The following is a 27,156-nucleotide window of genomic DNA, read 5'->3' as shown; positions in this document are numbered from 1 at the left end:
AATACCTTTCAGGATCAGCACCATTTTTACTTTGACAAAGATACTATTATAGCAGCCATCATTATAAAGCAGCTATTCATAAGCAGCTGTATTCAATACACACGTTGGATAAAAATTTTCTGCTGTGGCTCAAACACTTTGCAAATTGGCAGCTGACAGTACTCTGTAATGAATTTTAAAGTACTGTTTCTCAAGTGGGATATCTAACAGCTCAAGATTCATCTGATAACCTAAAGGGAAATTCAATTGATCCCCTGTGTTAGCCTAACTGAAATTCCTACTATATGGTATTTCAGAATTGTGTTCAGAAGTTGGAAATTAGGCTGCTAAGAAACTTTTAAATCCAGTGATTAGTTTCTCCACAATGGAATAATTACATGCATTTAAAATTTCTTAGAGAACTGTAGTTATTCCTTCATTAGAGATTTTTGAGGGAGCTACTTCATTTTGAAAAGTTAGTTTGGTATAAGTATCATGGATTATAGATTGTAGTTTTCATCCTAAAAGAGTTACAGCAGAAGAGACTGCATAAGTCAAAAATGAAGGGTAAGGCAGGCTTTACCTGTGATTGCTAAAAAATCCTGACTGAGCAGTCAGTTCTGACTAAAAGTTGCATCCGATTTGCTTTAGCAAGGTTTGCTTATTAACTGCTTGGCACACAGAAAGGAAGGCAATGGTCGCATCCTACAGCGCAGGCATGGGCCTGGCCATGACGTGTACAGCACAATTCAGGTACAGTTTTACCTTTAAGCTGACCTTGAAACAAACATGTTTCATGTTTCAAGGCATGGCACTGAGCATGCCACTAACCCAGGAGCTTGAAGCAAGACCCTTCTGAAGGGTTGCATGCAAGGCACCCTGAGAAGCTCTACAACCTAGGCATTCACACCAGTGCCATCACACCAGAGCAGAGCAAGTATCTTGTTTCTGGCAGAAATGAGGGCCTGCGAGGACATGGCAAGATGCCACAGCAGTAGTCAGGTTGGGACATCCTCTCGTAACCCTCCCACAGTACAAAAGCAGAGAAATTAAAAGCCTAAAGGAATTAAAAAGCTAAAAACTCAACATCAGTAAAACAATTCCTAAATAACTATTAATTCATTGGCTTAACTGACTGTCCCAGGGACCAAAGCAAAGAGTTTACCAGAATTCTGCAAGGGACTGGACACCTATTAGACTAACCTCCCTAATTACAGTTAGTCATGATATCCCAAACTACTGTTAACCCGTATGAGAAGGCACAAGCCAGACACCAAGTACTTGGTCTGAAAAAGAAATTGTGCAGGCTAACTACTGATTAACTGTCCGTTCTTGACAAAGCAAACTAAATCCATGAGATTTAGTAAACATCAGAAAATCTTTGTAACACTGCTTTATGCAGAGCTCTTGATTAATCAGTCACGTGCCTCCCTTCCCAAAATCCTTTTTTCAGTGAGTTGACCACAAGAGAGCAGTTAAGAGAAGTGGGTTGCTGATCCTGAACCAAGGACTGTTGTTAAGTTGCCCAACGATCATCAGGGATCTTCTGCATAAGCTATTCATTTAGAACCACACACAGACACATATACACACACACACACACGATTTTCTCTTTCAGCAAGGATCGTCTTGCAGTCATCTGAACTGAATCTCACTTATCTCCCATTGCAGTGCCTTGCTACTCCCTCGTAATCCTGTGTAATATCCTTTACTGGACATACTTGTATAAATTTGACTACAATGCAGAGCCTAAAACTGCCACCAAAAGCAGCAATTCAGCCTTCCTCCACTCAGCTCTCACCTCCAACCTTTCTGTATGCCAGCTCTTCCTGTGATCATGCAGTGAACCTGAGTAGTGAACTGATTTGACTGAGAAATAGCCTAAAACGGGGGTAGGGGAGGCACACTTCAGCTGAATCACATCCCCAGTCTGGTTTGCTGCATGGCTAAACAGTTCTGTGAGCAGAATGGTGGGGCAGGACAAGGGTGGGAGCCGGGAACTGGGAAGAGAGCTCAATTTCTTTCAGTAGCAGTGCCAGCTTAAGATGTCTTCGTTAAACTACAGTTGTAGATGCACTGGGTGTTGGAAGCTGAGGTCCAAATATCTTGTAAAATTCTAAATAAAGGCAATGTACAGACAGAAACCTAAATAACACAACAGGTAGTCTGTGCTGAGAGGTGACAGAATGGAAATCACTTCAGCAGGCCCAACTGTCCTAACTTTGTGGCATTAAGACATTTAGTCTTGAAGGTTGTTAAACTGTGTTTACCTGGGGGACATGGGCCATGTGTGGCGGATTGGTATATGCAGGTTGAACATGGGAGGGATGAATGGTGAAGACTGTTTGTTGTGCTGTAGGAAAACTATTTTGTGGAGACTGCGTATTGGAGCCTGGCGTCATGGAAGGTGGGGTTGGAGCTAGACCTGCGTGGTAAATTGCCGACTGCTGTTGTGGGTTTGCCAGGTGGAGTGCCTGAGCAGCCTGGTGCTGATGATGCTGCAAAAAAAGATAAAAGATCATTTAGGTTATGGTCTAGAAACGAGACACATTTATTCTGTAAACTAGTGTAAGAAAGGTTTGCAAAACTGCTCTGAATAGTGAATCTTTTAAGTGGCAAATCTAAGGATCACCACACCTATGGTGATGAGGAAACTCATTTCAATTCCATTAGGCTCATTTTCTCTTTGTGCTAGAAAGTCATGTGACCAGGAGCTTGGAAAATAGAACCTCGATTGCCAGGTAAAAACAACCATGCAACCATGGAGCTGGATATAATTCACCATGGCACTTAGCTGCCCAAAGTAATTACCAGTAGGTAACTAAGGCATGCAGCACTATCACAAGGCCTATTTTGTTTTCAGCTGCTTGTCTTTGACAAAATACAATCAAACGCTTTTCAGCATTTATCTGCTATTTCCAGTTGTAACTCCACTCATATTAAAGCTCTGACAAAATTATGATCCTTCCTTAATCATAACACAGAACCAAGCTATACCTCATCCCCTGTGAAGAGGGAGAAATGAATGGCTGGACTCCAATATTGGTCCTTTCTAAGGAAAAGGGACTGCCACAAGTTTTCCCACTAGCTTATCTAACAAACCATGTCATGAGCCTACGACCTTTGAGTCCTACCCACTGCAATCAGAGAAAAATTAACTTACACAGTTCTACTTATTTCCCTCCAGAAAACAGAGGGGAATCTAGACAAGTCCTGCATGAGATCTGTCACATGAAGCTCGTTTGGGTAACTACACCATCCTACCATTTTTCCTCTCAAAGAAATCAATCTATCGAATTCAAGCATCAGAGAGATGCAGTACCTTCCAGTAGAGCATGTTAAATATAATTTAAAGACATTCACTCCCATGAGTTCTGTTACCTGCACGGGGCTAGGAGCAGGGTGGCTTCCAGCATGTTGGCTTTGCTGCTGGCCAGTTGGTGTGGCAGAAGGCTGAGGATGCGGAGGATGCGGATGCAGGGTAGCATTAGGGTGGGCATACTGCTGAGCAAGTGAGCCAGTGGAAACTAGGATGAAAAAGAATAATATTTAACAACAGATACAGAACATGCATCTCATCAAGTCACCATCTGCACTTGAAGATTTCCATATATCTCAAAACATACTGTAAATATATTCCCTCCCCCCTCTAAAAAATATTTATCTTGCAAATAGCTGAGTGTCTTACCTTGCTTTTGTGTAGTTTGGTTTTGCAGGAAAGTCTATAAATAACCATAATTAGACAGTTCATCTTCCCTAGTTTGACAATGTAACAGATACTACATAGAAAAAAGCAGTATTTAATCTTTTGTTTTGTCAAACAGACCAGTTTAAAATATCAAATTTATCATTTTCATACAATTTAGTTTTTCCTGAAATACACTTTTCAAAGGTGTTACAAGCCATTTTTATTTCCACCATCCAAAAAATTCTTTGGCCTTATACCTGGCTAACCTCACCATGCTACTCTTCTGGAAATTGCTCACAGTACAGTCAGTGTAAAGTACATACACTGCATGTATGCTTAAGAGCTATAGGGACACACAGTATATACGTAACAGCTGAGAAAACTGAGGCTGCTTGAGCATCAAATTTTTGCTGAAGCCAGTATCTTGTACTAAAATAACGTATCTTGCCTCTCCCCTCAAGGCCAATTACAGAGTCTGTTCTGGGTCACCACCATTCTGTGAGCTTCTCAACACTGCCATGAAATTCTTAATTCCTTGAAACAGTAGCAAATAAGGTACAAAATTCCAAAAAAGGAAAAAACTTAACATAGAACTTTCACACCAGTGAAACCACATCTGTTGCTACAGCCATACCAGTCTCCAACAACAAACTACTATCAACAAGTCCCTCCTTGAGGAGTCCTGGTCTGTTCTGCTTCAAAATCGGCCACACTAAATATATATATATATATATTTTTTTTTTTACTTCTGAGGGAATCTAAGAAAGTACAAAAAGCCATAATGCTAGCAAGTCTTCCTTTAAACACAAAGCATGCAAGCTGAAAGCAAGACCCTAAGAAAATGAAGATACTTTGCCTATTCCCTTCTACTGCTTTTAGATCTTGTGCAACAACCAGTCCACCGTTTGCAACTACACTTCTGCATGTGACAATGAGCACTACTCTCTCCAGTATTACAGCTTGTCAAGACCGAGGCTAGTTTTGCTGACAATAGTGCTAAAAGACAAAATGGTCAAAGCAACTATCAACCTGCTCCTGAATCTTCCCTCCAACTCTTCCGTATTTATTTTGGTACCTTTTGTTGTTCGGATTGAATTACTGCTTACTATCAGGTTACAGCTTTTTTAATGGCATTTGTATCATATGAGAACTTGATGGCCCATGAAGTGCCTGTCTGCAGCATGCCTTTAGAAGTGATGGGTTTTCTAGTGGTGTTTTCTTGCCCTAGTAAGCAAACCTGAAAAGCAGGGCATAGGGAAAAACTTCAAGTGCAACCATTACACAGCAACCACCTGCCCCATGTATTCACTGCTAGTGAGGTATGTTATCTCCCTTTTGCAAGTAACTGTTTGCTGCAGCTTCTGGTGAGTTGTACTGTGCTGGGCTCTAAGTTCATGAAGACACAGAACCGCCTGAGTGTATGTAAAGGATGAAAGACAAGATGGGTGGAGAAAACGGACAAAAATGTAGCTGCATCTGAAGGCACAATACTATTCAGAAAAAGCAAGTCTCAGAAAGACAGCAACCCTACTGTGCTCTATTAACCAGCCCTGACACACTACTACTCTGTGCAAATACTTGTTTTCCTCCAGTTTGGCTTGTTATAAAGCTTACAAATACCAGTTCTAAAATATTCAAACTCACTAGAATACATATAGGCAGTATCTTTTTGCCTAACTGAGATTTTTCTCCCCTGTACAGGCCACTACGAAAGTCTCTCCTTTAGGAAATGACTGCCTACCACATTTAATTTAATCCTGCCCTGCTGTCTTGAAAGCTCTATTAAATCTTCACTGAGCAAATGGTCTAACAGTGATGTGCACTACAGTTTCAGGCTATTAATGCAGATGAACTTCATATACATTTGTAATCCTAAATTCTTGCAGTCTGGAGTTGATCCTAACATACTTATGCATGAGTATGTAAGTGTACTTAAGCATGAGTGTACAAGCGTATTCATACACTATGAGCATTTCTGAGAGGGGTTTTAAAAACACCTCCCTATTTTCTATGCACACTGTCAAAACTACCAGTACCTTCTGCCATAGCACTTTGTTACACTTTCAAATGCAAGAAGTCTTTTTTTTTTTCGTATCACTACTAAAATTTATTTTGCAGCAGCATCCCCACTACACTTCTATCTGACTTTCAAACATCGCTCCTTCTTACGACGAATATGTGAAAATTATCAGTGGAAACACTGATCATTTTCGCAGTATGCAGTTTACAGCTTCCTAGAGTAGGAAATTTCTCAACCTCATTATTATACACACTCTGAAGAAGGCCAAAAGTTACTATCTCTGTCAAAGAAATAGAAATAAATGCATAGAGGGATTGACTTGCTTGCCAAAGGACATGCTACCAGAAATATTCCTCAGCTCTCATCCCACTGCCTCAGCCACAGAGCTGGCACGCCTGACTATAAATTAACTTCAACTCCATTCAAGAGGTTTTTAAATGTATATGAAAATTAATTCCAAGTTGTAAGATATTCAAGGCTTCCCACATCCTGCCACATTACTTGTTAAGAGCCCCTGAAATAATGTGGTACTCCCTTAAACCATTTGTGCAATTCATCTTTCATTCTTTATAGCTGAGAGAATAATAAACTAAGTTATTCTGAAGCAGATACATTATACAATAAAACCTCACAATGAAGAATTTCTCGTTTACGAAACCAGTTAAACCTAGGAATAGTACCCTAAAGAATAGATACAGAACCAGGGGGACGATCAAGTTTTTGTCACAGCAGCAGCTCTTCCATAACCTTCTAATATCTTTTATCCATAGCTTTGCATTTAAAGTACCAGATTTTTTTATACTGAAGAATTTTTATTTGCCTAGCTGCTTCTCTCCCCCATTTTGTCTTTAACAAATCACTCTAATAAAGCTCTACAAGTTTGGCTAAAACTACTTCAGATGCTGCTGCAAATAATGTTTTAATAGTAATATTAAAAGTGCCTTTCAAAAAATGTTATTTGGACACTTATCTAAATCCTGGACAGATACTGCATACAAATCAAGAATGGTTCAGGACGAGTGGCAGCAAGTCTGAAATACATGCACAGATCTTTGTTAGTTCAGAGTTCAAACTTCAACTCTAGAAATGTACAAGGTTTTCCATGTTTAGCTAGTACAATTAATAGTTCGTGACAAGCCAATCAATTCTATGAGACTAGCAAGCCTGTGAAAGAAGTCTTGCAAAACAGTCATGAGAAATTCACCTGCGTAGCCATAACTAAAGCACTTTCACTGTGACTTTTTTCAAGTATTTTTGCCTGTTCATCAAAACAGCTCACTACACATATCAAATAGCAAACAAGGTAAGACAGGAGGTGAAAGAAAAAAAAAAATTAAAAAAATCACCAATTATCCAACATTTTCCCCCAATTGTCAGTACTTTGGAGATTTTCCAAATAGCCATCTAGTATCCAAGAAAGTGCTGAGAAAGCTCTAGGAAAGGACAAAACAGCTCTGCGTATCTCCTTACTGCAAACAACATCAGCTCATTCCAACACAAACATGCTGTTTTTCTCACCCTTTATGCCTTAAGTTCCTTGCTCCCAGAAATACTCCCTGGGCTAACCTGCTTCACTTCAGCATCTTTTTGATCAAGTTGGTTCCTAACATGAAATATTTAGCTGCACTAACCTTGCAGGTATAAACAGTGAAAATATGTGATTCAGTAATGAAGGGAGCAAAAATATCAGATGGATTGAATTACTGAATCCAACTCTACAAAAGTGTAACCCATTTTTCTGAGAGGCAAACAAGTAGTAGTCAGCCATCAAACCCACAGAAGGAGCTGAAATCAAAAGAGGTCAGAGCAGCAGAAACCAAGCAGAACTCCCAGCTACAGAGGTATATGCAAAAACCATAAAATGTAATTTCATATTTTCCCTGGTAGGAATTTCAATGCTGCCAATGGTGGTCATCGTTGGTCATCGTCCAAAGATGCACTGAGAAGCCTATTTTCAAGAACTGACCAGTGAACAAGCTTCTAAACTATTGCCAGACCCAGTAAGATGGTGAGGATAACTACATTTAAAAGACCTGAATGGTAGGAAGCAAAGAAATAGCAAATATTTCTTTCATAATACAAACATTTAAAGAAGTAATTTTACACAGGTAGAGTGGACTTCACTTAAAAGATTATCCAAGAAAGGAACGAGCTTATTAAAGTTATTTCAGTGCACCAAACCAAGACACATGAAAACAGGACAGGTCAACATCCTACAACACTAGTTCATGCAGAACCATTTCTGTACAAGAAACACAGGAAGTCTGTTCCAGAAGAGATTTTTGGAGAACGAGTGGTATTCCCTACATCCCTCTTGCATGAGGTAACTAAAAAAAAACCCCAGAAGAGTGCCTGGCATAGGCTGCATGGACTTGCAGACAGACACAGCAACAAGTCTCACTGCAGGACAGAAGCAAGTACGAAAATACCCTGAAACTGCAAGTCCTCCTTTCCCATGTCTTGGGTGACAGCTACAGTTCATCCTGCAACCACACCCCCCCAAAAACCAGCTTCCTCAAAGTGCTATGATGAACACCAACATACAAGGCAGTATTTTTTAGTTATCTGCCTTTCCCAGTACACGTACACAACCAAAGTCTGTATTAGCTGTTGTGTACTGAGAGCATGGAAAACATCAGCCCCTCTCCCATTGCTTACACTGATGTCACCAGCAACATCACACAGGAGCACCAGAGCCAGGAGCCCTCATCTAGTCACTCTCATTATAATAATGACAAAGTACATTGTTCACAGCACTCCTTCAGTGGCACCAAAGTGACTCTACAGAAAACTTCCTTCACCTCAGCTGCAACTCAAGTTATTTCCTCCCAGGGGCTCAGAATTCAAGCCACAGTTTTTTAAAGAGATCAGGCGCAAGATACTTTTCCTTTTAGGCAGCTGATTAACTTGCCAAGTTTCAAAAACCCCATTTGGGCCATGAAAGAAAGGGAGTGAGGCAGTTCACCAGGTTTTAAGCAGAGGCTATGCACATGCAGCGCTCGCTTCTGGTTGCAGATTAAAAGACTGGGTAGTAAAGTCAGAGATTAGTCGACGTGCAAAATACATTTTTAAAAAAATGACAAATCAGTTTCCTGTGATCATATAAATCTGTTCAACAGCTTCACCCACCCCCACCCCACCCCATCCATTGAATGGAACCTTCCTGCGTTTTCCACATACTGGTTTGGTGCAAGGAAACTTGTTCCCTCAACACGTCCCATTCCTTTAACATCTGTTCTTTAGAAAGTGCTTTTCTGTACAATCAAAATTAGTACAAAAAACCCAACTCACTGGCAAAGTAGAAAGAAGGGCCTGTCTCCTTGCTGTATGGTATTTTGGGACATGCTGAATTTGGGAAATAGAAAGGTAAATTAGCCTCTTGCCACGTGTATACTTCCCGTCTTCTGGAAAGGTCAGTGTCATTTTTTTTTTAATTTTTTTTTTGAAGTTTGTAGAACCATGCAGATATTTTTATTTACTTAGGTGCTTTAGAGCTGGATATTTAGTTTTACAAATGAGTGTAGATGAAACAACACAAGTCTCAAGTAAGCCTTCCTTCTTAACTGTGACACTGAGGTCTTCAGTTCTTAATTAACACAAATAGAAACTTTATGTCAATTAATGGTCTATTGCAGTCCGTTGTAATAAGAAGGTTAAAACGTAATTACACTAAAACAGAAATTGGCCCCTTGCTTTTTCAGCTATATGACTGTCATTCTTAACATTTCCAAGACACCTTTGGTGACTGGTTCACTCTTAGTCCCTGGAGAATCCTCTGAAGTTTATATTATATCCACCATTGTACTATCAGGGTAATAGAATTTACTCTACTGCTGAGACAGAAACCAGATAAAGTTAGAGACAACACCAGACCAGTAAAACATATGCAGAAGGGGAAAGGGGAAGGGAGAACGGGGACAGAAATGAGAGCACAAAAAACAGGAAATGCATCTGTATAAAACCAAGGTCTGGTTTTACACAAGTTTGTTTTTAAACACAAAAGTTAAGTTTTTCAGAGGACTCCAGTTATCTGAAAACACAGGCAGTTCAGCTACATGGTAAATCTAACACAAGTTCATTGTCACAGGAATGAATATATCCACTCTCTACTTAGATAACCAAATTTTCTACTAACAGCACGAGACAAGTTTGGGTCTTTGTGCGACATAGACCAAGCAGCCAAACTGCAAACCATGGCCAGCAAACTCTACCAGCCCAGTGATACTGGTATCGGGGAGATCACACAGAGCCAACATTTCCAAGACAGACAGTATGTTCTGAAACCAACGTGCAGTTTAGCAGGGCAAGAATGACAACTCCGTGTTCAGGTATGTGCATGTGGCAGTTAAAGGTGTGTGTACTGCTCTGCTTCAGCAGTGCCTGCATTTCAAACTCTCCTTGACAAGGACATTTAAGTGGCTCATGTCTCCAGAAGTTATGAGCTGAATTGTGTAATAGACGTTTTTATCGTCTGGCTGGTAGATGGGAAGAAAGATAGTTGCTTGAACATCGTCCTTCCCAATTGTGTTTTGAGGGGAAAAACCCAACAATTTAAACACTCCGTCATATGCTTAGATGGGTCTACTGGTGACCATGCAGCTCAGCTGCTTTGCTTCTCTTGAGCTCTTGTCAACAGCGGGTTGTGAAACAGAAGCAGGACACTGTAACGACTGGCAAAGAAATCCCAGAAGTGCAGAAATATCCCATTAAACAGCATTAGACAAAAATACTTTTCTTTAAAATGGAAGAGTGCTTATCAACAAGTGTAGGTCACTGCATGTATTTTGGATTCAGCTACCTCCTTCACAAGACAGGAAGGAAAACAAACCCCTTGGCAGTGAGGGTAGTTCACTTAATGGATCAACAGGCATTTCTCTTGGCTGGCACACAGTTACTACTTGCCACAGACTTTGAACTTGTCCCAAACCATTAGTGAAGATGGAGTTTCAGATCTCACCAGAAAATATTTCACACCTTAAGAATACTTCATGAGCAGTGCCCCCCAACCCCCACATCTCAGTGCAGTTGTCCTTGCAGACATCTTCTCTCTACCACATACGCAGAAAAAAAATTGAGTCAATTTTGCAAGAATTATCTCAAAGAAAGCACTAGTACGTTGAAGGACAGAAAGGCAATATAGGCCACTGAACCCTGATATCAATGGGGGAAAAAAAAAATTAAAAAATAAATAATAATGTGTTTTTTAAAAAAATCAGATAGCAATTTTAAAGAACCAAAAGGAAATCTGAGAACTTGTTTGAGCAAGTGCTCCAGAAATCAAAAGCAGCAGTGGCTGTTGTTTCTCAGGAAGTTGTTATTCTGTACTTTCAAATTAGCTTTAAGAGAGGACCAGAATCAAATTGCATTGGTATATTTAGTTCAAAGATACTGCTGATAAACTTAAGATTCCCAAAATACAGAACATAAGTTATGGATACTTTCTTATAGTCACTCCATCAGATGTGAATGATTCCAGCATGTTGTTCTTTAGCAATGTACTCCATAAGCAGCTTATATTTATCACCTTAGGCATTTCTACATTTTTCCCAAGCGTTCACATATTGATAAATGGAAGCTGAAGTGAATACGTTACAGATGGACACATTTTGAGGAAACACAATCTGTCTAAGCAAGGTCTTCAAGTACACAGCACATGGAAGACTTGCAAAAATCTGAATTGAGACAGTGCTGCGCTACATCAGAAGTCATTTCATGTGTAGCTAACTGTAAACTTTGTAGGTTATGGGCATATTTGAGCCAATTCATGTTCACTAGGCAATAAACATGTCTGCACATGGCAAGAACATACTCTTAAAAAAAGTGTCTCATATGGAGTTCATGATCCAGCTGGGTTGAATGGTTTCAATAACAAGAATTTCAAGCACTTGATCATTTACTGGGAAGGTGGGAGAATATTTAGAAGAGTCACCAAGTAGCTACTTGAAAGAACACAGGAGGACATGCAATTTCTGTTAAATTAGGTGCTCTTGGGAAAGTATATTTACATTACATGGCAGGAAATCCCAAAGAATTCTCAAGTTTGACCCAACTTAGTTGTTTGCACTGGTAGGTAGTCACATACCTACAACAGACAAGCTGCAAAACCAACACAAAATGAGATCTAACAGTTGTAAGTTAGAATATCAGTGAAAAAAGTATACAGACATCTGATCAAAGCCAACCAAGGGAACAGGCTTGCACTTCAATGCTGTAGAACCCACTGGTTACAGAAGATAAGGATGGTGCACAATGGGAAATTGCTAGGAAGTCACATGCAACAATTTTGAAGCAAATCTCAGATTATCTCATGTTTGGTTTTATTTTAATTAGGATTTGAAAGGAGAGTTTTCACCAATAAAGGTCTGAAAGCCTTTGATCATTCACTTTATCGGAATTCTATTTAATCTAATGAAAAAGCAAACAGAAGATCTGTTTACATGGACACCTCAAGCACAAGAGTTGAAAAGATCAAAGTAATACAATTAGCAAGGACCTGTGAGAGAAAGACTTAATCTCTACAAGTAACTTCCATTTGAGCTGAAATGTTCTTCCTCCAAGTGTCAAAAAAGGTTTCTCTCTCTTATTTTTGTTTCTTAGCTATGTTACCATACCACTGCAGAGATCTGACAGGATGTTTTCAGATGGGTAAGACACAGACTTTTTAAAATCAGAATTAATTTCACACTAAACTTCAGATTCTTAGCCTTGTAAGTTTTCATGACACATCATGGACTTCCATTAAGTAGCAGTGTAAAACTAAGCACCGGAAAACATACAAAGATGTCTAAAGGTACAGAAAATCTTTTATTAGAATCTAAGTCAATAATATACGTGACCCAATAAAAGTCTTCCTCAGATGCTATAACAAGTATTGAAATGCCACGTTTTCAAGAGACCATCTGCTGTTTTGACATTTTATGACAATTTCCAAGCCTTCTAGCAACCTTGATTCTACCTCTTTTCAATAGCATGTTTTGCAGTGAGTTTTTTTTCCTCTGAACTGGGCATTGATTTATCATACATTTGTAACGTTTTAGAAGTTCTTTCACATTTTACTTTGTAACAAGGTAACCCACATTTTCAGCACTTCACTGTAAGTGAAATATGCCCATCTGATAATGCTGGAGACTAATTGTCAAAGTCAGAGCAATACATGAGCTATTTCATATACTTATTCTTGACTTACCAAAAAAGAAAGGTAAGCAACACATGTTTTATTTTGCTTAAACAGCAGTGTTCATACTGTTAATAATGCTAGTAGTATCATAAAAACAGCATTTCACTAATTGTCAGAACTAAAGTCAAGTTTTGAAACTGAGGTCATAGCCTTGCAATAAAACAAGTCCTAATTATAATCAAGAAACAATCAAGGGATGTTGTGTCAAAAGCATCAAGAGAACTTGAACAAACTTCTTTCAGCAGATATTCTTTAGCAGCTCCCAGGTTGAAATTTCATCTTGGTCACTGGCATCCTACTGAAATCAGCATACTTGAGTTTTCATTTTAACCAGGTGGCTCAGTTTTCAATGCTCTGCTCATCATCTTATGAAATATAAACCACATCTACTGGTGTAATCTGAATGATACCCACGTTTGAAGCTTGAGATTAAATACATCCCTGCACAACATAAGAACTTAAAAAGTTACATATAACACAAAACGTTTCCTACCATACATAGCATGCGTCTGTTCATGCGCACCATACTGTGTTGCAGAAGAAGATACTAAACCAGGCTGTGCGTGTGTTGGTGGTGCCATCATTCTAGCGTTGCCCTGTATTACAGGGCTATAAACATGAGGATGCTGCATTCAACAGAAATAAGGAGACAGACAATTAATTGGAGGACTATTACAAAGAAACTAGTGCCATCTAAACAATAATTATGTACTTAGTAATAGCTTGGCCTTACTAAAATGCAGAGCAAACTAAAGATTTCATACTATCACCATTACCCCAACTGTTTCTAAAAATTTAAGGACATTTTCTGCAGCAGGCTAGAAACTGACAAAAACCATTGGCATATCTAATTTTTGCCACTCTAATAATGTAGTAAGCTTATGTATGTAATTATATATTTATCCAATTACATATATATATGTAAAAGCCTTTGAAGTAAGAGGAGTACACCAAATAGTTTATTTTTACAACATATAACTAGGACATGTCCTCGCCATGACCTGAAAGGAATTCTTCAAAGAGCTAAAAAGGTAGTATCAATAGTAAGTGCCAACTTCCAAACTGACCTTGAAATTTGTTACAGGCTTTGAAGCACATTACAACACCACCAAGCATGCTCCAGAACACAGAAACTGTTCTGAGTGACTTCTTATGACTGGAGACAGTAGGGCATTTAGGACTGAGCCACTTAATTATTTCTGTTTTGACTTATCACATACACTAAAAGCACTCTTACCTGAGATTGGTAGTGTGGCACATGCTGCACAAGAGGCTGATTAGGAAACTGTTGGGGACTATATGCAACATATTGTGTTGAATAAGCAGGTGGCGTAGCTACAATTGGAGGGCCTGCTGCTGAGGCAGGATGCATCATGGTGCTCTGATGATGTTGGTCTTGCCGTTGCTGTGGCATATTTGGTACTACGAAGCAAAGAATGCATCACATTAGAAACACAGGACAAAGAATGACAATCTTTGAGAGATTTTACATTACAATGTCACTGTGACCAAGTGCAATATCCTCACCCCTCACCTTTAACCACATATCAGAGCTCTAGCAAAAAGGAACAGCATGAAAAGGAGTTCCTCCAAGAAACATTTGATTTGCATCACTGCCTTTGAGCCATGTATATGGCCACAAACCCAGGCCTGCTTTTTTTGTGAAGGAAGGAAGAAAGGTGGAGGGAGAGAAAGACTGACAAGAATCAGTAACGAAAGAGAAAGGTTATATCAGGATACCTACATTAATCAAATTTGATCCTGTCCCCTTCAAAAGGCTTAATTCACCCTCTATGGGAACTACTCAGCAACTGTTCCATCAACTGGAAAGCTGAGTCTGTTAAAATTACCTGTGCTTATGGCTGAGGAGAGCACAATAAAGGTCTCTACATAGCCGCAATTTGAGGTATTCACATATTTTAAGCTCTGTGCTACCCCTCAGGATAGCAGAAAGCAACTTTTAGGTCACACTCAACACTGAAGGGGACAAGTCAACCTATAAGAAGAGGAGGAGTAGGAATAATTAGAGGGAAGAAAGATTAAAGAGAGCAGAGCACTGTAGTGTGGGACTACCTGAGCTATCCTGGTAAGACAACCAACTGAACCACAGCAGCAAGGCACTCAGAACAAACTAATTCAGCCTACTAAGCAACAGGGCATGAGAGTTCAAGGTGAGCTCCAGCTTGCTGCAGTGAGGCTGTAACTAATAACTATGCTAACTCAAGCACCTGTAAACTCCACTGCAGTGTGCAATGTAGACAGACCCCTTAGAGAGAGGAAAGGAGGGAAATGTTGAAGATGTCAGTAAATTCACTCAATGATGATTGTATTTACACTGCAAATCAATAGAAAAAAGTAAATACAGGATGCAACTTGAACAGTGTAAAGGTACTGAACTTTAACCCATGCAGCTCCTTCAGGACCATGCTGCACACAGGATGCATATGCAGAAAATAATGAAATTTAAAAAGGGAATTCAGAATAGCAGAGCAGCCTCACACAGCAAGTGAGTACACAGCAATATATTTCCGATTAAAACAATCAGTGTTACCAACCAAAATATCTCATGGCTCAGGTCACAGTAAAGTTAGTGTGTTTTAAAATAGAAATACATTGCAGGTTTCTGTCTTCCCTACATTCCTAAAGGCTACTTGTTTATTTCTGAACAGCAGAACTGCTCTTCTAAACAATTTCCTCCTCCAGTGACTGGAGCTGCAGCACTGGAACCTATCATCATGAACCACTGTATAAAACTGCAAGAAAGCATATACTGCGTAGAATTAGAGCATTATCTGAAACATGACTATAAAAACAAGACCATCATTTTTCTGCTCCTTCACTGCACTGCACAGAAGAGTGCATCTCATCACACATGTTCTCCTCTCCATAGCCACAGGTGTCACTTGTTAAAAACATGGTATTGTTAGTCCAGCTGTTCATTTACTGTTGCAGAAGGAATGCAAAAGAACAAACTGGAACCAGCAATAAGCTCTTTCCCAAAGAGTAGCATACTCTTACTTAAGAAATAGCGATTTTGCTTGTTGACAAAAAAACCCAACGATTAAAGCACCATTCAGGGCTCTGCTGTAAACCAGTACAGAAAGTTCCCTTTAAACAAACCCGTAACATTTATGAAATAGAGGAGACGATCAGCTTACCCTAACATTCCAAGCAACAGAGACATTTTCCCATTTGTCAAATCCAAACCCAGCAACTCCCCATTACTCAAACTTCTCATGTTTTGGCTGAATTAGTTCATCTAGAAATGCATTAGCATTTCCACTTACTTCCTTTTATTAAAAATAGCATTTAAAATACCAATCAAATACAAATTAACATGGATTAAAAAATATGCAAACATTTGTAATTTATTCATGCTGCATGCAGACTAAGAACCAAACAGGCAGTATTATTCTCACCTTTACCTGCTCTATATGTCTTGGCTTGGTTCACTGGCATGGGCGTCATGGGAATAGGATACAAAGGCTGAAAAAGAAGGAAGAGTTGAAGCTATGACACTCCTATAAAAAGTGAGTGCGTATCGGGTGGGGGCCCACTCAGTTTTGATGTGTTTTACTCTGTTATGTTACATGGTTTATTGAACTCTGCCTAACCTATGATATTTTATTTTCTTGGATCACTGTGATTAAGTCTGCGTGTACAAACAACTAAGACCATATGGTTTGCAACAACCAGTCAAGTAATGACGCTACTGCTACTTCAAGCAGTGTACTAAATCAGACAGCTTTGTACCAGCTAAGATTTGAAATCCTAGTAATCCTTACAATGACCAGAAACTAGTGGGACACAGCTGGAAGCTAAGGACGAAGAAACAGTTGCTTAGAACTTAAGGAGTAAGACTATGCTTGGAGGACAATAAATGTGAGTAAGCGCTGCTGGAATTTACAAGTGTTTGGGACTATTAGAACATCTAGGTTGAGGGACTACTGGGAAGAGTCTGTATTTACATAGCTAAAACTCAACAACAATGTAATTGTGCCCATATTTACAACAGTAATACACACTGTATCATTTCACTGTTTTAACTTAGATCTCGTAAGTCTCCTCAACTTGCTGACAATCATCTGGAAAGTCTTAACAAGTTTTCAGCATATGCTGCACTTACCTGCACGCCTGGACTCACTGGAACTGGGTACATCATATTTGGTGCAAAACAAACAGGCTGAGTGTACACTGGGGTTGGCTGCTGATGACCCACCATGGAGGGGCTAGGTTGAGCTTGCGGACGAGGGGAGGTTGGTGTAGTAGAAGGTTTCGGCTGCAAACAGGGTTCAGCAATGCATATGCAAGATTAGCTTGATTATCCTCCAAGTAAAAGCTTTGTTTATAAAGGTCTACTCAAAGGCAACGTTAAACAGTATCAAATAACTTACTTGAGCAAAAGATCGAGGGTTGAACTCTTTTGCATTAGGATTAAGCGTTGATTTTCTAACTTGCCTAAACATAAAGAACAAAAAATCATGTTCAGCATTATTCTTTTACAAGCATATCTGCAGAACTCCCTAACAATTAAATATTTAAAGAGACGAAATACCTCATTTCCACCTGAGAGTCAGATTTTTTGAGAACTCAAACACATGGCATGCAAAAAGCCACTCTTACTGACAGTACTCTTACTATACTTATCCATAAAAAAGTTTTCCTGCTGTTGATACTACAGCTCTCATGAGCCAGGAAAACACGTAAGTAAGCATTTAGATATGGATTACATATCAACAGGACCAGAGTTCTATATGCAGCTCTGCCACTGACTCATGAGATGACTTCCAGTACAGTCACTTCACCTGTTGTTTCCTCTGTATAACAGAGTACTTACATCGGCCATATAAACATTAAGATATTACACATTCATAACAGCTTTTTCTACAAATGGCTAAATGCTAGTAACAGATGTGCTTATTCTAAAAGGCGTAATTACTCACTCAGAAGTATCTTTCTTCTCCTCTTTATCCTCTTTATCTTGTTTACTTCCAGGCCCAGATGTCTGTACACCTTGTGAAGTTACCTCAGGCCCTCGCTTTTGCTCAGAACTATTACTTATTGAAGGCGAAATACTTGGACTATTAGGTTTGCTACTGCCACTGTTAGAGTTAGTATTACTGCCAGTTTCTATGATAGATTCTTTAGGGGTTGATTCTGTCTTTTCTTTAACTACATCTCTTGATTTTTCACCTTCTCGGCTTTTGTTTAGCAGCTGATCCACTGCATCTGAAGAGGAACTCGACTGTAACTGAAAAAAAACCCAAGGAACGTATTCAGTAGATTGACATACAGAACTAGGGAGAGACAATCTAATGCTATCCCATACACAGAGTCAAATACAGTCCCATAGGCCTGAATCATCTGGAAATGACCTTTTAAAAAATAAATTTCCATTTCTACTAGAAAAGCGATCTAAGAACATTGACAATGTTTTAAGCCTACACTGTGAAAGAAGGTCTTCAGCGACTCAGCTGACCTATATGTTGATTAGAAAGTGACAGGGAAGTTTAAGACAACCCTCTGGACTCATCCCCCTGTGTGATTTAACAGCAACACCTGAAAAGCTAACCTGATTTAATAAACCATTATAACCAGGAAATAAGTAATATGAATTCTTCCATTTTCCTCAGCAAAACCCTTTATTTAACTTTGAAACAGCTCTTCCATATGGAGCATAAATGTGATAATTATTTGTACCTAATGATCAAACAGGTTTCAAGTACTATTTTCAGTGTACAGTCAATATGCACATTTACAGGTATTAGGCAATTGTACCAGCAAGAGTCAGCATTGATTTTATAATATCTAGCACGAATTCTTATAGATATTTTCATAAATTAAGCACAAGTAGTAAGGACCCATTTTCCTGTTAACACATGCAATTTATTCAATTCATTAAAATAATCTGGATGCACACGAGAACTATGATACCATTAAATTAACATATAGAGAAACTTACCCTAAAGTCATTCTTAAATTTCTTTAAATCATCAATCTGTTTTCTATGTTCTGAAACAATTGGAGATACACCTGCCAAACAGAAGACCAACATTGTCCAAGCATTTCTAATACAAGTTTTATACACAACTGTCCTGGTTTCGGCTGGGATAGAGTTAATTTTCTTTCTAGTAGCTGGTATAGTGTTATGTTTTGAATTCAGTAAGAGAAGAATGTTGATAGCAACAACTGTAAACATCAGTGTGTTAAGTAGTACTTATACTAAGTCAAGGATTTTTCAGCTTCTCATGCCCAGCCAGCAAGGTGGCTGGAGGGGCACAAGAAGTTGGGAGGGGACACAGCCAGGGCAACTGACCCAAATTGGCCAAAGGGATATTCCACAGTATATGGCATCATGCCCAGTATATAAACTGGGGGGAGTTGGCCTGGGGGGGGGGGGATTGCTGCTCGGGAACTAACTGGGCATTGGTTGGCAAGTGGTGAGAAACTGCATTGTGCATCACTTGTTTTGTATATTCCAATCCTTTTATTATTATTGTCATTTTATTATTGTTATTATTATCATTATTAGTTTCATCCTTCCTGTTCTATTAAACTGTTCTTATCTCAACCCACGAGTTTTACCTTTTTTCTTCCAATTCTCTCCCCCATCCCACTGGGTGGTGGGGAAGTGAGTGAGTGGCTGCATGGTGCTTAGTTGATGGCTGGGGTTAAACCATGACAACAACCCTTACATTACCTTTTTGCAAATTTAGAAATGTTTACATGTCTAAAAATGAAATACAGTGGTATCATTTTATCTGTAATTTGGTATAATTCCATGAACTACGTGTATGAGCACACAGAAATACTCTGTGAAACCATGGCATTACATAATTGACATATCTATAGTTCTAACGCATCACACCAAGACAGAAGCCCTGAGGTGCAGGGACTGCAGAACTCAGCTGAACACAAAGAAGCATCCAATAAAACTCTCAAAACATAACATGCCAGCATTTCAAGACATAGCAATTAAAGGTGAAACACTGATCAAGTTCAACAACATGAAAAGATTTTTTTGAGAACTGAATGAACAAGCAATGCTGCAGGGAAAGCCAACTTTAAGGCATAATAGGAAGAAGTACAGTTATAAAAAACTACGCTGACCACAATGCTCAGAAGTATTGTGAGCATAGCTCTAAGTAGAAACACGCATTCAGTCCAAAGAGAGCTAAAAACCAGCTTTGTGAGCAGGAAAAAAAAACAAAAGGGGGGAAAAAGGGAAAAAGAAAAATAAGAAAAAAGAATAAAACAAGTAAAAAGAAATCACACCATCCACATGAGCAACACTGTGTTGATGAAATGAGTCAAGAACAACAGTTAAAATTGTAGGCCTGCCACTTCAAACTGCATGACCGAATTTTCACTGTAGAACACCCAAGCTAGACTGCTTCCTAGTCTTCTTTAAAATGCTAACTACAGCAGTCAATACAGCAGGCTTGGTGCTTAGAATTCCTAATTACTCAAGTATATATGAAAGCTTTTGATACAAACCTTTGTTTTCAGGTTTAGGAAAACTAGGAGAAGTCTCACTTGGCTTTATATTCTCCTTGTTTCCAGTTGCAGAATTTTGCCTCTGGTCCTGAAGCCTAGTATCTTTAGCTAGAAAAGAAATTGCCAAAGTTGTTTTCTTATACACAACTCAAACTAACCAAAGAGAGATGGCAAGACAGAGACAGAAGAGAGATTTAACCATGTTTAGCTTGCAAAAGAAAAACCCTAAGTTACACATTTTATGCTACCTAGTTAGGGCCTGGAGGGTTATCCTCCCCCCTTCCCCACCCTACTGTCTTTAAGCCAAATGAAAAAGTCCTAGTCAAACACATCCCCCTCATCATTCACAGAACCTTAACTAAGCTGAAAAATCTATAAACTGAAAGCAAATTATTTTCAGTAGTCCAAGTTCTTCATACAGAAGGCTACAAAGATTTGAGAGTTCTTAGACATTTGACTGTGCTCTTGAATGTTCCCCCCCACTCCTTTCACTATGCTCAAAATATCCTTTGAAACCAGCTGCCTACGTTTCTTTAAATCAGAAAAAACAGCTAGGCACTCAGTTTGAAAAAAATCCTCAATTAAGTCAAAAACCTATAAGCCCATACTACCTAAAGGGCAGAAGAAATTAAGCATACAGACTTCTTAAAAAGCCTCTCTCCAACCTTAGTTTAAAGCTGGCACCATGAGAAAAGGGAAACTCACTCCACAGTAAAATTAAACACATCAGAAGTTTTCTCATCATTTAGAAAGCAGCTTTGCTCTTGTATAGGCATATTCATTGTGAGTGATTAGGGAAAGGGAGCATTTGCAAGCTAGCAAGGGAAACTTACCTTCGCTGGAAGGGGTAACTGCTCTGTTGGATGCAGGGCTGGCAGGTGTAGGAGAGGCAGCTGGAACAGGCATGGCAACAGATTCAGTGGGAATAGTACCAGGCTGAGGAGAAGGCAGAGCTGGTCCTGTGGGAGTGCTGCTCTGCCTTGGAGACCTAGGCCTGTGTGTTTTAGGGGATAATCTCGGAACTAGAAACAAACAGGAAAAAACAGTTATAGGATAAGCTTCCTCATCTGCTCAGCAGTTTGCTTATTTTTAAAATTACTAAAAACATGCTTTAAAATACTTGGTGGAACATTATATAGTAATTGAAAACCTGTTTACCTGTGAGGTACACCTCCTAGTTCTTTACAACGCAGCATTTCAGATAAGTGGTGTGATTTTTCTGCAGATTGTCCCCTAATACATATCACTGCCCTGTAGTCCCACCATGAAACTGCAATATGCTCCCCAGCCCCCCAGTAGTGCAACTACAACAGCTCACATTAACACAGTTTCAGGCAGAACAGAAAAGGTGGTCAGGTCTCCATACAAACAGATGTAAAACATTTTTAAAAGGGCTGAAAAAACACATCCATTTTACAGCATCCTCTTTTGGAGGTTTGTCAGCTGGAAAAAAAATAACATATCCTATTGAAAGAAGATTATTTGATGTATATTTTTGCCCCTGTGTTAAAGCAGCAAGGAAAGTTGTATATTCTTTAAATGATAAGTTGTACCTCCTGCTTCCTGCTCATCCCACTGTGGCTAGTTAGTTGCTTTACGTCACATAATAACTTCAAGTGAGCGAGGAGAAAGAGAGATAAGTCGTTTAACAGTCCTACTTGCATGTTAATAACATATAAAGTTATGGGGGGTGGGGAGGGAAGAAGAATCAGAAATAATGCCAGAACAGAAGAGTTTATTTAAATCTTTTCCACAAGGCAACAGGTCTATGGGGGTCTAATTCATACCTTCTTTCTGAAAAATGCATTCCCACTACCCTCCTCTAGAATTCTAGCACTCCTAAAAAGTATCAGACTTCAAACTGTCGCTCACTTGCCCTTCAATTCAAGAAAGCGCCCAGCTGCTGACAACTCACTAGAACACAGCCTCAACTACAAAAGCTCAAAACTAGGGCCTGTGTCACAAGACTGAGCTTTAAATTTAAGTCAAATATTAATAAAAGATGTTAACTGATTCAAGAGAGACACTGACTATATCTGCTACTACATTACTTAGACAAACACAAAATGACCACTTAAAACCTACATAATTTTTAGAGGAAAAATATATCCAACTTAACCTGAATATCATTTCATCTTCTAACACCAACCTTCCTCTATCCAAACACCTTCATTTGTAAACCACAACCCAGTTACACTGCTATTAACCAAATTCAGTGATGCAATGGAACGTACTTCTTGTCTCCTTCAATAACCTTCCTGAAAATTACTTCTTTCAACAACTAATTCCCACATTTTTCCTTCCTTTCTCTTCATACAGCATCTGACAACCTCTCTGCAGTTAGGACAATATTGCACTTGAAGGACCAGCTCACCAACTATTTTACTAAGCTATCTGGGAACATCCTTCTCCCACTTCATCTAAGCAAGCTAAGTTAGCAGACCAGTGTTTATTCAGAGCCTGAATTGTCTAGAAACGCAGTATTCTGCTTAGCATTCACACTCTAAAGTACCCCTGGCAAGCCATCTGCAATAAGCCAAGCTTTACCTACCCCCACTGACAACTGATGACCACGTCCCACCTGAAGGGCTGCCTCGTGCCACTGCAGTAGTAGATGCTTCCCCTGGTGCATTATGAGATACAAATTCTAAGCCACTTGAAATTGTACCCCTACCAGTAGAGACTCTGTGACCTCGAGGGTGCCGTTGTGCCTTAGGAGACATCCGTGGAGGCCCTGAGAAAAAGAAGACAACCCCACACAATAAGTACTTAACGTCCATCACTAAGAGTACCCAAACATACCATCTCTTTTTAAAACTGGATTTAATCTAATAACTCTCAATAATGCAGTAATACAGTCAAGCAGTTTACACTGACATCGACTAGAACCAGGGATCCACGAGACTAAAAAGGCCAAGCCATTGGTCCAGCCAGACTACCAACACACTCATCACCTTGCTATGACAGCTCACATTCATTGATATTTAGAAGCTTTATCAGAATTGAAACAGGTATGCAAGTCCTGGATTTAAAATATTTGAATCCAAGTATCCAATATTGCTTACTGCAAGACAAGCCAAAAAGGTTAGTGGCCCAGCTCCCTCTGGATAAGCACAGTTCCAGGCTATCAAACATTTTCCAGAAAAGAAAAAATTTCCATCACTTTTGTCAGGTGGTCAGTGATACCAAACATTTATCTACAGAGTAGTCACCACTGGCTGACCAATGCTCTTGGGGAATTTCAGCAGAGCAGTCTGCACCAAGGCTAAATTGCCTGCAGCAGGTCACAATTCATTTACAAGTCAGCAAAATTGCAACTAAACAAGTTATTGTTATCCCAAGGTTCAAGTCATGCATGTTTAACGCCAGAAGCTAAAGTCATAAGTGAATACAGTAATTCTGAACAGCTTATACAGCTGCCACAGAATAGTTATACTCAAGTCTAAGCACCAATACAGTTTCTACATCCTAACAAACATTTTCTTTACAAGATCAAACTCAAATGTTGATACTTCAAAAGGAAAAACTGTGCATGAACAGAAGACAATCTGACTGACTACAGTTCATTTTTAATATAGGTCAATAATAGAGAAAAGTTCAGATAATGGCTTTCTGGTTTCAGATAAAGTTCTAAAATATCAAGTATCTCTTCTGGTTACATAAATCTTTAAATGTCAGCCTCTATTTTAACCATGAATGTAAAGTATACTTCAATCCAAATTATCTACAGGCAAGTATTTTAAAGAATACACACTTTCCAGCAATCCTCTTCTAGTAGTAGAAAGCTAAATGTTGCAGTAAGCAGCAGTTCACTGCATGCCTGATAAATCAATCGCAAGAGCTAAAAAAATAACTGAATTTGCATGTGGAGTCTCGGTATCTTACTAAATAAAAAAAGCTCACATTGATAAATTGACAGTAGCATGCCATACAGACATGCCTACTACCATCCACTTTCTGGTTATGGAGCATCTTGAGCATTTATCAGGCAAGCTGCAGAACAGTGTTACTGATTCAATGAGTAGGATGATGACTGTTCTCTCTCCCATGGCTCCAGTGGAGCCAGCTACAGCAGAGACTGCAAGCTTCCAGTGAGTTTAGTGTAACTGGTTTGCGTTTTTCCAGGCTTGCTAGACCATGTTGTGCAGGCTAGTTTTTAAGTGCACTTAAACAAAATAAAATAAAAATTTTAAAATGTGTTCCTTACTGTACCCTCGGAGGACAAACAAATTTAGTTCAGCTACTTCTGCATACAGTTACCGAAGACTCATGGGTTAGCCTTTCTCTGCATATTATGACTGCTAGGGAGCCGACTTACTGTTCTGCCTCAATGCAAACAGATCTAAAGTCCTCTACAGATTCGCCTTTGAAGCAGCTTATCCTATCCCATTCCACAGTGCACTTCTCGGAATACAGCATTTTTGTTAGTACTATTGTTGGTTTTTTTTACAAAAGGTAATTCAATTATTTAGTTAAATTTGAAATGGCTTTTTGTGGAACAACTGTATTAAAATATTTGATACTTCATATAAATGTACGTTCCTAAAAATGCCCTCTAAAGTTATCAGGTCCTGCATGTTGCTGTTGGTTAAGTTAAGACACTGAGCAGCGTTTACAAAGCTGAGTTTATTTCATACCAACTTGGGAAATTTCACAGCTTTATTTTGTTTTTGTAAAGTTCTTCAAATAAAAAGGTTAATAGAAATAGTCTGATAAACTAAAGTTAAACACAAATTATAGGTTAAGTAATGAAGAGGAAAAACAATTTTGTAATTAAACTCACAAAGGAGTTAAACAAAGACAAACAAAAACATGAACAAATCGTGGTATTGTACCTTCTGAAGACATGCGTTTAGGCATAGTAGAGACAGGAGCTGGAGAACCATGAGCAGAGGGGTGAGACGGGGGCCTGGAGGGCCGCGAGGGGGGCCTGGAGGGCGGCCGTGTAGGGGTGGCTGCCCGAGGTGGAAGAGAGTTGGGACCTGACTGGTAGCGAGAAGGTGGGCGAGAGGAAGGAGATGGGCAAGGCGATGGCCAGGGAACACCTGACAGAACAAATGATATGAAGGAAAGTATAAAAACTAAAGAAAAATTATGGGGAAAAAGGTCAACAGAAAAAAAAAAGTAAAATATGACAAAATGATTTTTCATGTTTAACCCTTTGGGGATAGATTAGTTTATTTCTGCAACCAATAAAATAGCCTCTGCAAGGTTATTTCCTCCACTTCAGGTCAAATTTAACATCTGAATGTTACAAACTCCCCAAAGGGTTAATTAGGATCTACAAATACTACTAAGGAATAGACAGTAAAGTTTGATCTGTTAGCCTATCATATATATGTTCTACAGTACGCATCACTCTTGACAAGGTCCTTAAATAGCTACCAGAGGTTCTCAAACAGTGGTTCACATATAGTATTGGCTATACAAACTGCTATTTTCAAACCAAATGATGAGCAATATCAATTCTAGGAACTGTATCTTTACAAAAAACAGCGGTGTTCAGTGTCTGAATCCTGACATTTATGCCTCTATCAGTTATCTGAAGTATTAATGTAGTATTTTAATCTAGGATATAGGGTTCATTGTTTCCAAAACAAAGAAATTGAATTCACAAGCCATTCTGAATATTTTACGTATATCAAGTTCATTCAGCAGAGTAATAGGATGACAGAAACCACAAATACTACGAACAAACTTCAAGGTTAGCATTGTTTGGGCAAGACTCAGTTGTACATCCTTTATACAGCTGACTCTCTATTTAAAAAGGAAGTCTCACTTACCTTTAGATGTTTCTCAGACTTCCTCTCCAGATAGAGGCACTTGAGTATTATGTATTTTTCATTTATTCACAACAACCTCACGTAATAGCATTTTTAACTTACAAAAATAATGCCTCAAGGATAGGCTACTGCTGAAATCCATCTCAAGAAATGGTGTTTGGCTTATGAAACACGAATTCCTGCTATACAGTGCCCAGTGATGTCTGTTTATAAATATTACCCATGTGTACAGCAGAAAATACTCAAATAGCTATTTGGAGAGAAGGCTTTTGATTCCTTTTCCCCTAACACTTCTCTTACTTTCCCAACAATGATTTCTCCCCTCCCACCCCCCGCCATCACCGTGAAGTCAGCGAGTTGCTTTATTCTTTTTTATGGGAAACCAAATTGAAGAGAGTGACACTTCCTCGGCTGCCACCTCCCTTTCACTAGGTGTCAGCATTGCTACTGCTCCACACAGAGCTTAGCAGTAGCAATACATAAAGCAATTTTTAATCTTTAAAACCGCATACTGCATCATCATCTAAGACAAAGGTGTTTGAGAAGGAAAACAAGTGACATTTCTGCTCCACAAAGCTACATACAGTGCAGTCAAATGCATGTTTCATTATGAGTAAGTTAAACCCAAATCAAAATCACCACCTCTGTGTTAAATGATGAATGCTAACCTAACTTACAAAATACATATCCTAAGACCACACCATACGCAGTTTCAACATAATTAGATAATTGACTGCAATTTTATAAGGCACATTCATTTAGACTTCAGATACTTGCCTCCGTTAACTACTCTTTGATCTGCTCCAGAGTTAGGACTGAATTCTGAAGTATGGGATCCAGACCTTGAAATTGGTGGGCCTGATCCAGACTGGCCCATCCTTGGTGAGTTTTGTCTTCCACTTCCCCAGGACAGGACATCTCTATTCCTCTGTCCAGGTGGAATGTATTTATTTTCTCTGAAACACAGCAAATTTCTATCAGTGTTAAGACAGAACTGAAAGACAATGAAAAG

At 39.1% G+C, this 27,156-nt stretch overlaps 1 protein-coding gene across 21 annotated transcripts in view; it reads right to left on the bottom strand.

Moving 5' to 3' along the window:
• Positions 1–27,156, bottom strand: part of ATXN2 (ataxin 2) — a 53,135-nt gene that overhangs the window by 2,872 nt on the left and 23,107 nt on the right. For 5 of the 21 annotated variants that reach the window (XM_041126243.1, XM_030026342.2, XM_030026343.2 and 2 more), the window contains 15 exons: positions 26,922–27,100; positions 25,197–25,406; positions 22,913–23,095; positions 21,195–21,383; positions 20,362–20,469; positions 18,827–18,897; positions 17,808–18,115; positions 17,259–17,322; positions 16,991–17,143; positions 16,284–16,350; positions 14,102–14,286; positions 13,358–13,490; positions 8,979–9,032; positions 3,361–3,506; positions 2,250–2,477 (listed from right to left, as the gene is read on the bottom strand). In XM_041126243.1, coding sequence (XP_040982177.1) covers positions 2,250–2,477; positions 3,361–3,506; positions 8,979–9,032; positions 13,358–13,490; positions 14,102–14,286; positions 16,284–16,350; positions 16,991–17,143; positions 17,259–17,322; positions 17,808–18,115; positions 18,827–18,897; positions 20,362–20,469; positions 21,195–21,383; positions 22,913–23,095; positions 25,197–25,406; positions 26,922–27,100 — 2,278 coding nt within the window. The remainder of the gene's footprint in view (positions 1–2,249; positions 2,478–3,360; positions 3,507–8,978; positions 9,033–13,357; positions 13,491–14,101; positions 14,287–16,283; positions 16,351–16,990; positions 17,144–17,258; positions 17,323–17,807; positions 18,116–18,826; positions 18,898–20,361; positions 20,470–21,194; positions 21,384–22,912; positions 23,096–25,196; positions 25,407–26,921; positions 27,101–27,156) is intronic. The other 16 variants (XM_030026351.2, XM_030026352.2, XM_030026353.2 and 13 more) reach the window with 10 other exon arrangements.

Source organism: Aquila chrysaetos, chromosome 9, assembly GCF_900496995.4.
Source record: "Aquila chrysaetos chrysaetos chromosome 9, bAquChr1.4, whole genome shotgun sequence".
Lineage (NCBI taxonomy): Eukaryota > Metazoa > Chordata > Aves > Accipitriformes > Accipitridae > Aquila > Aquila chrysaetos.
This window is presented reverse-complemented; position numbering and strand designations above follow the sequence as displayed.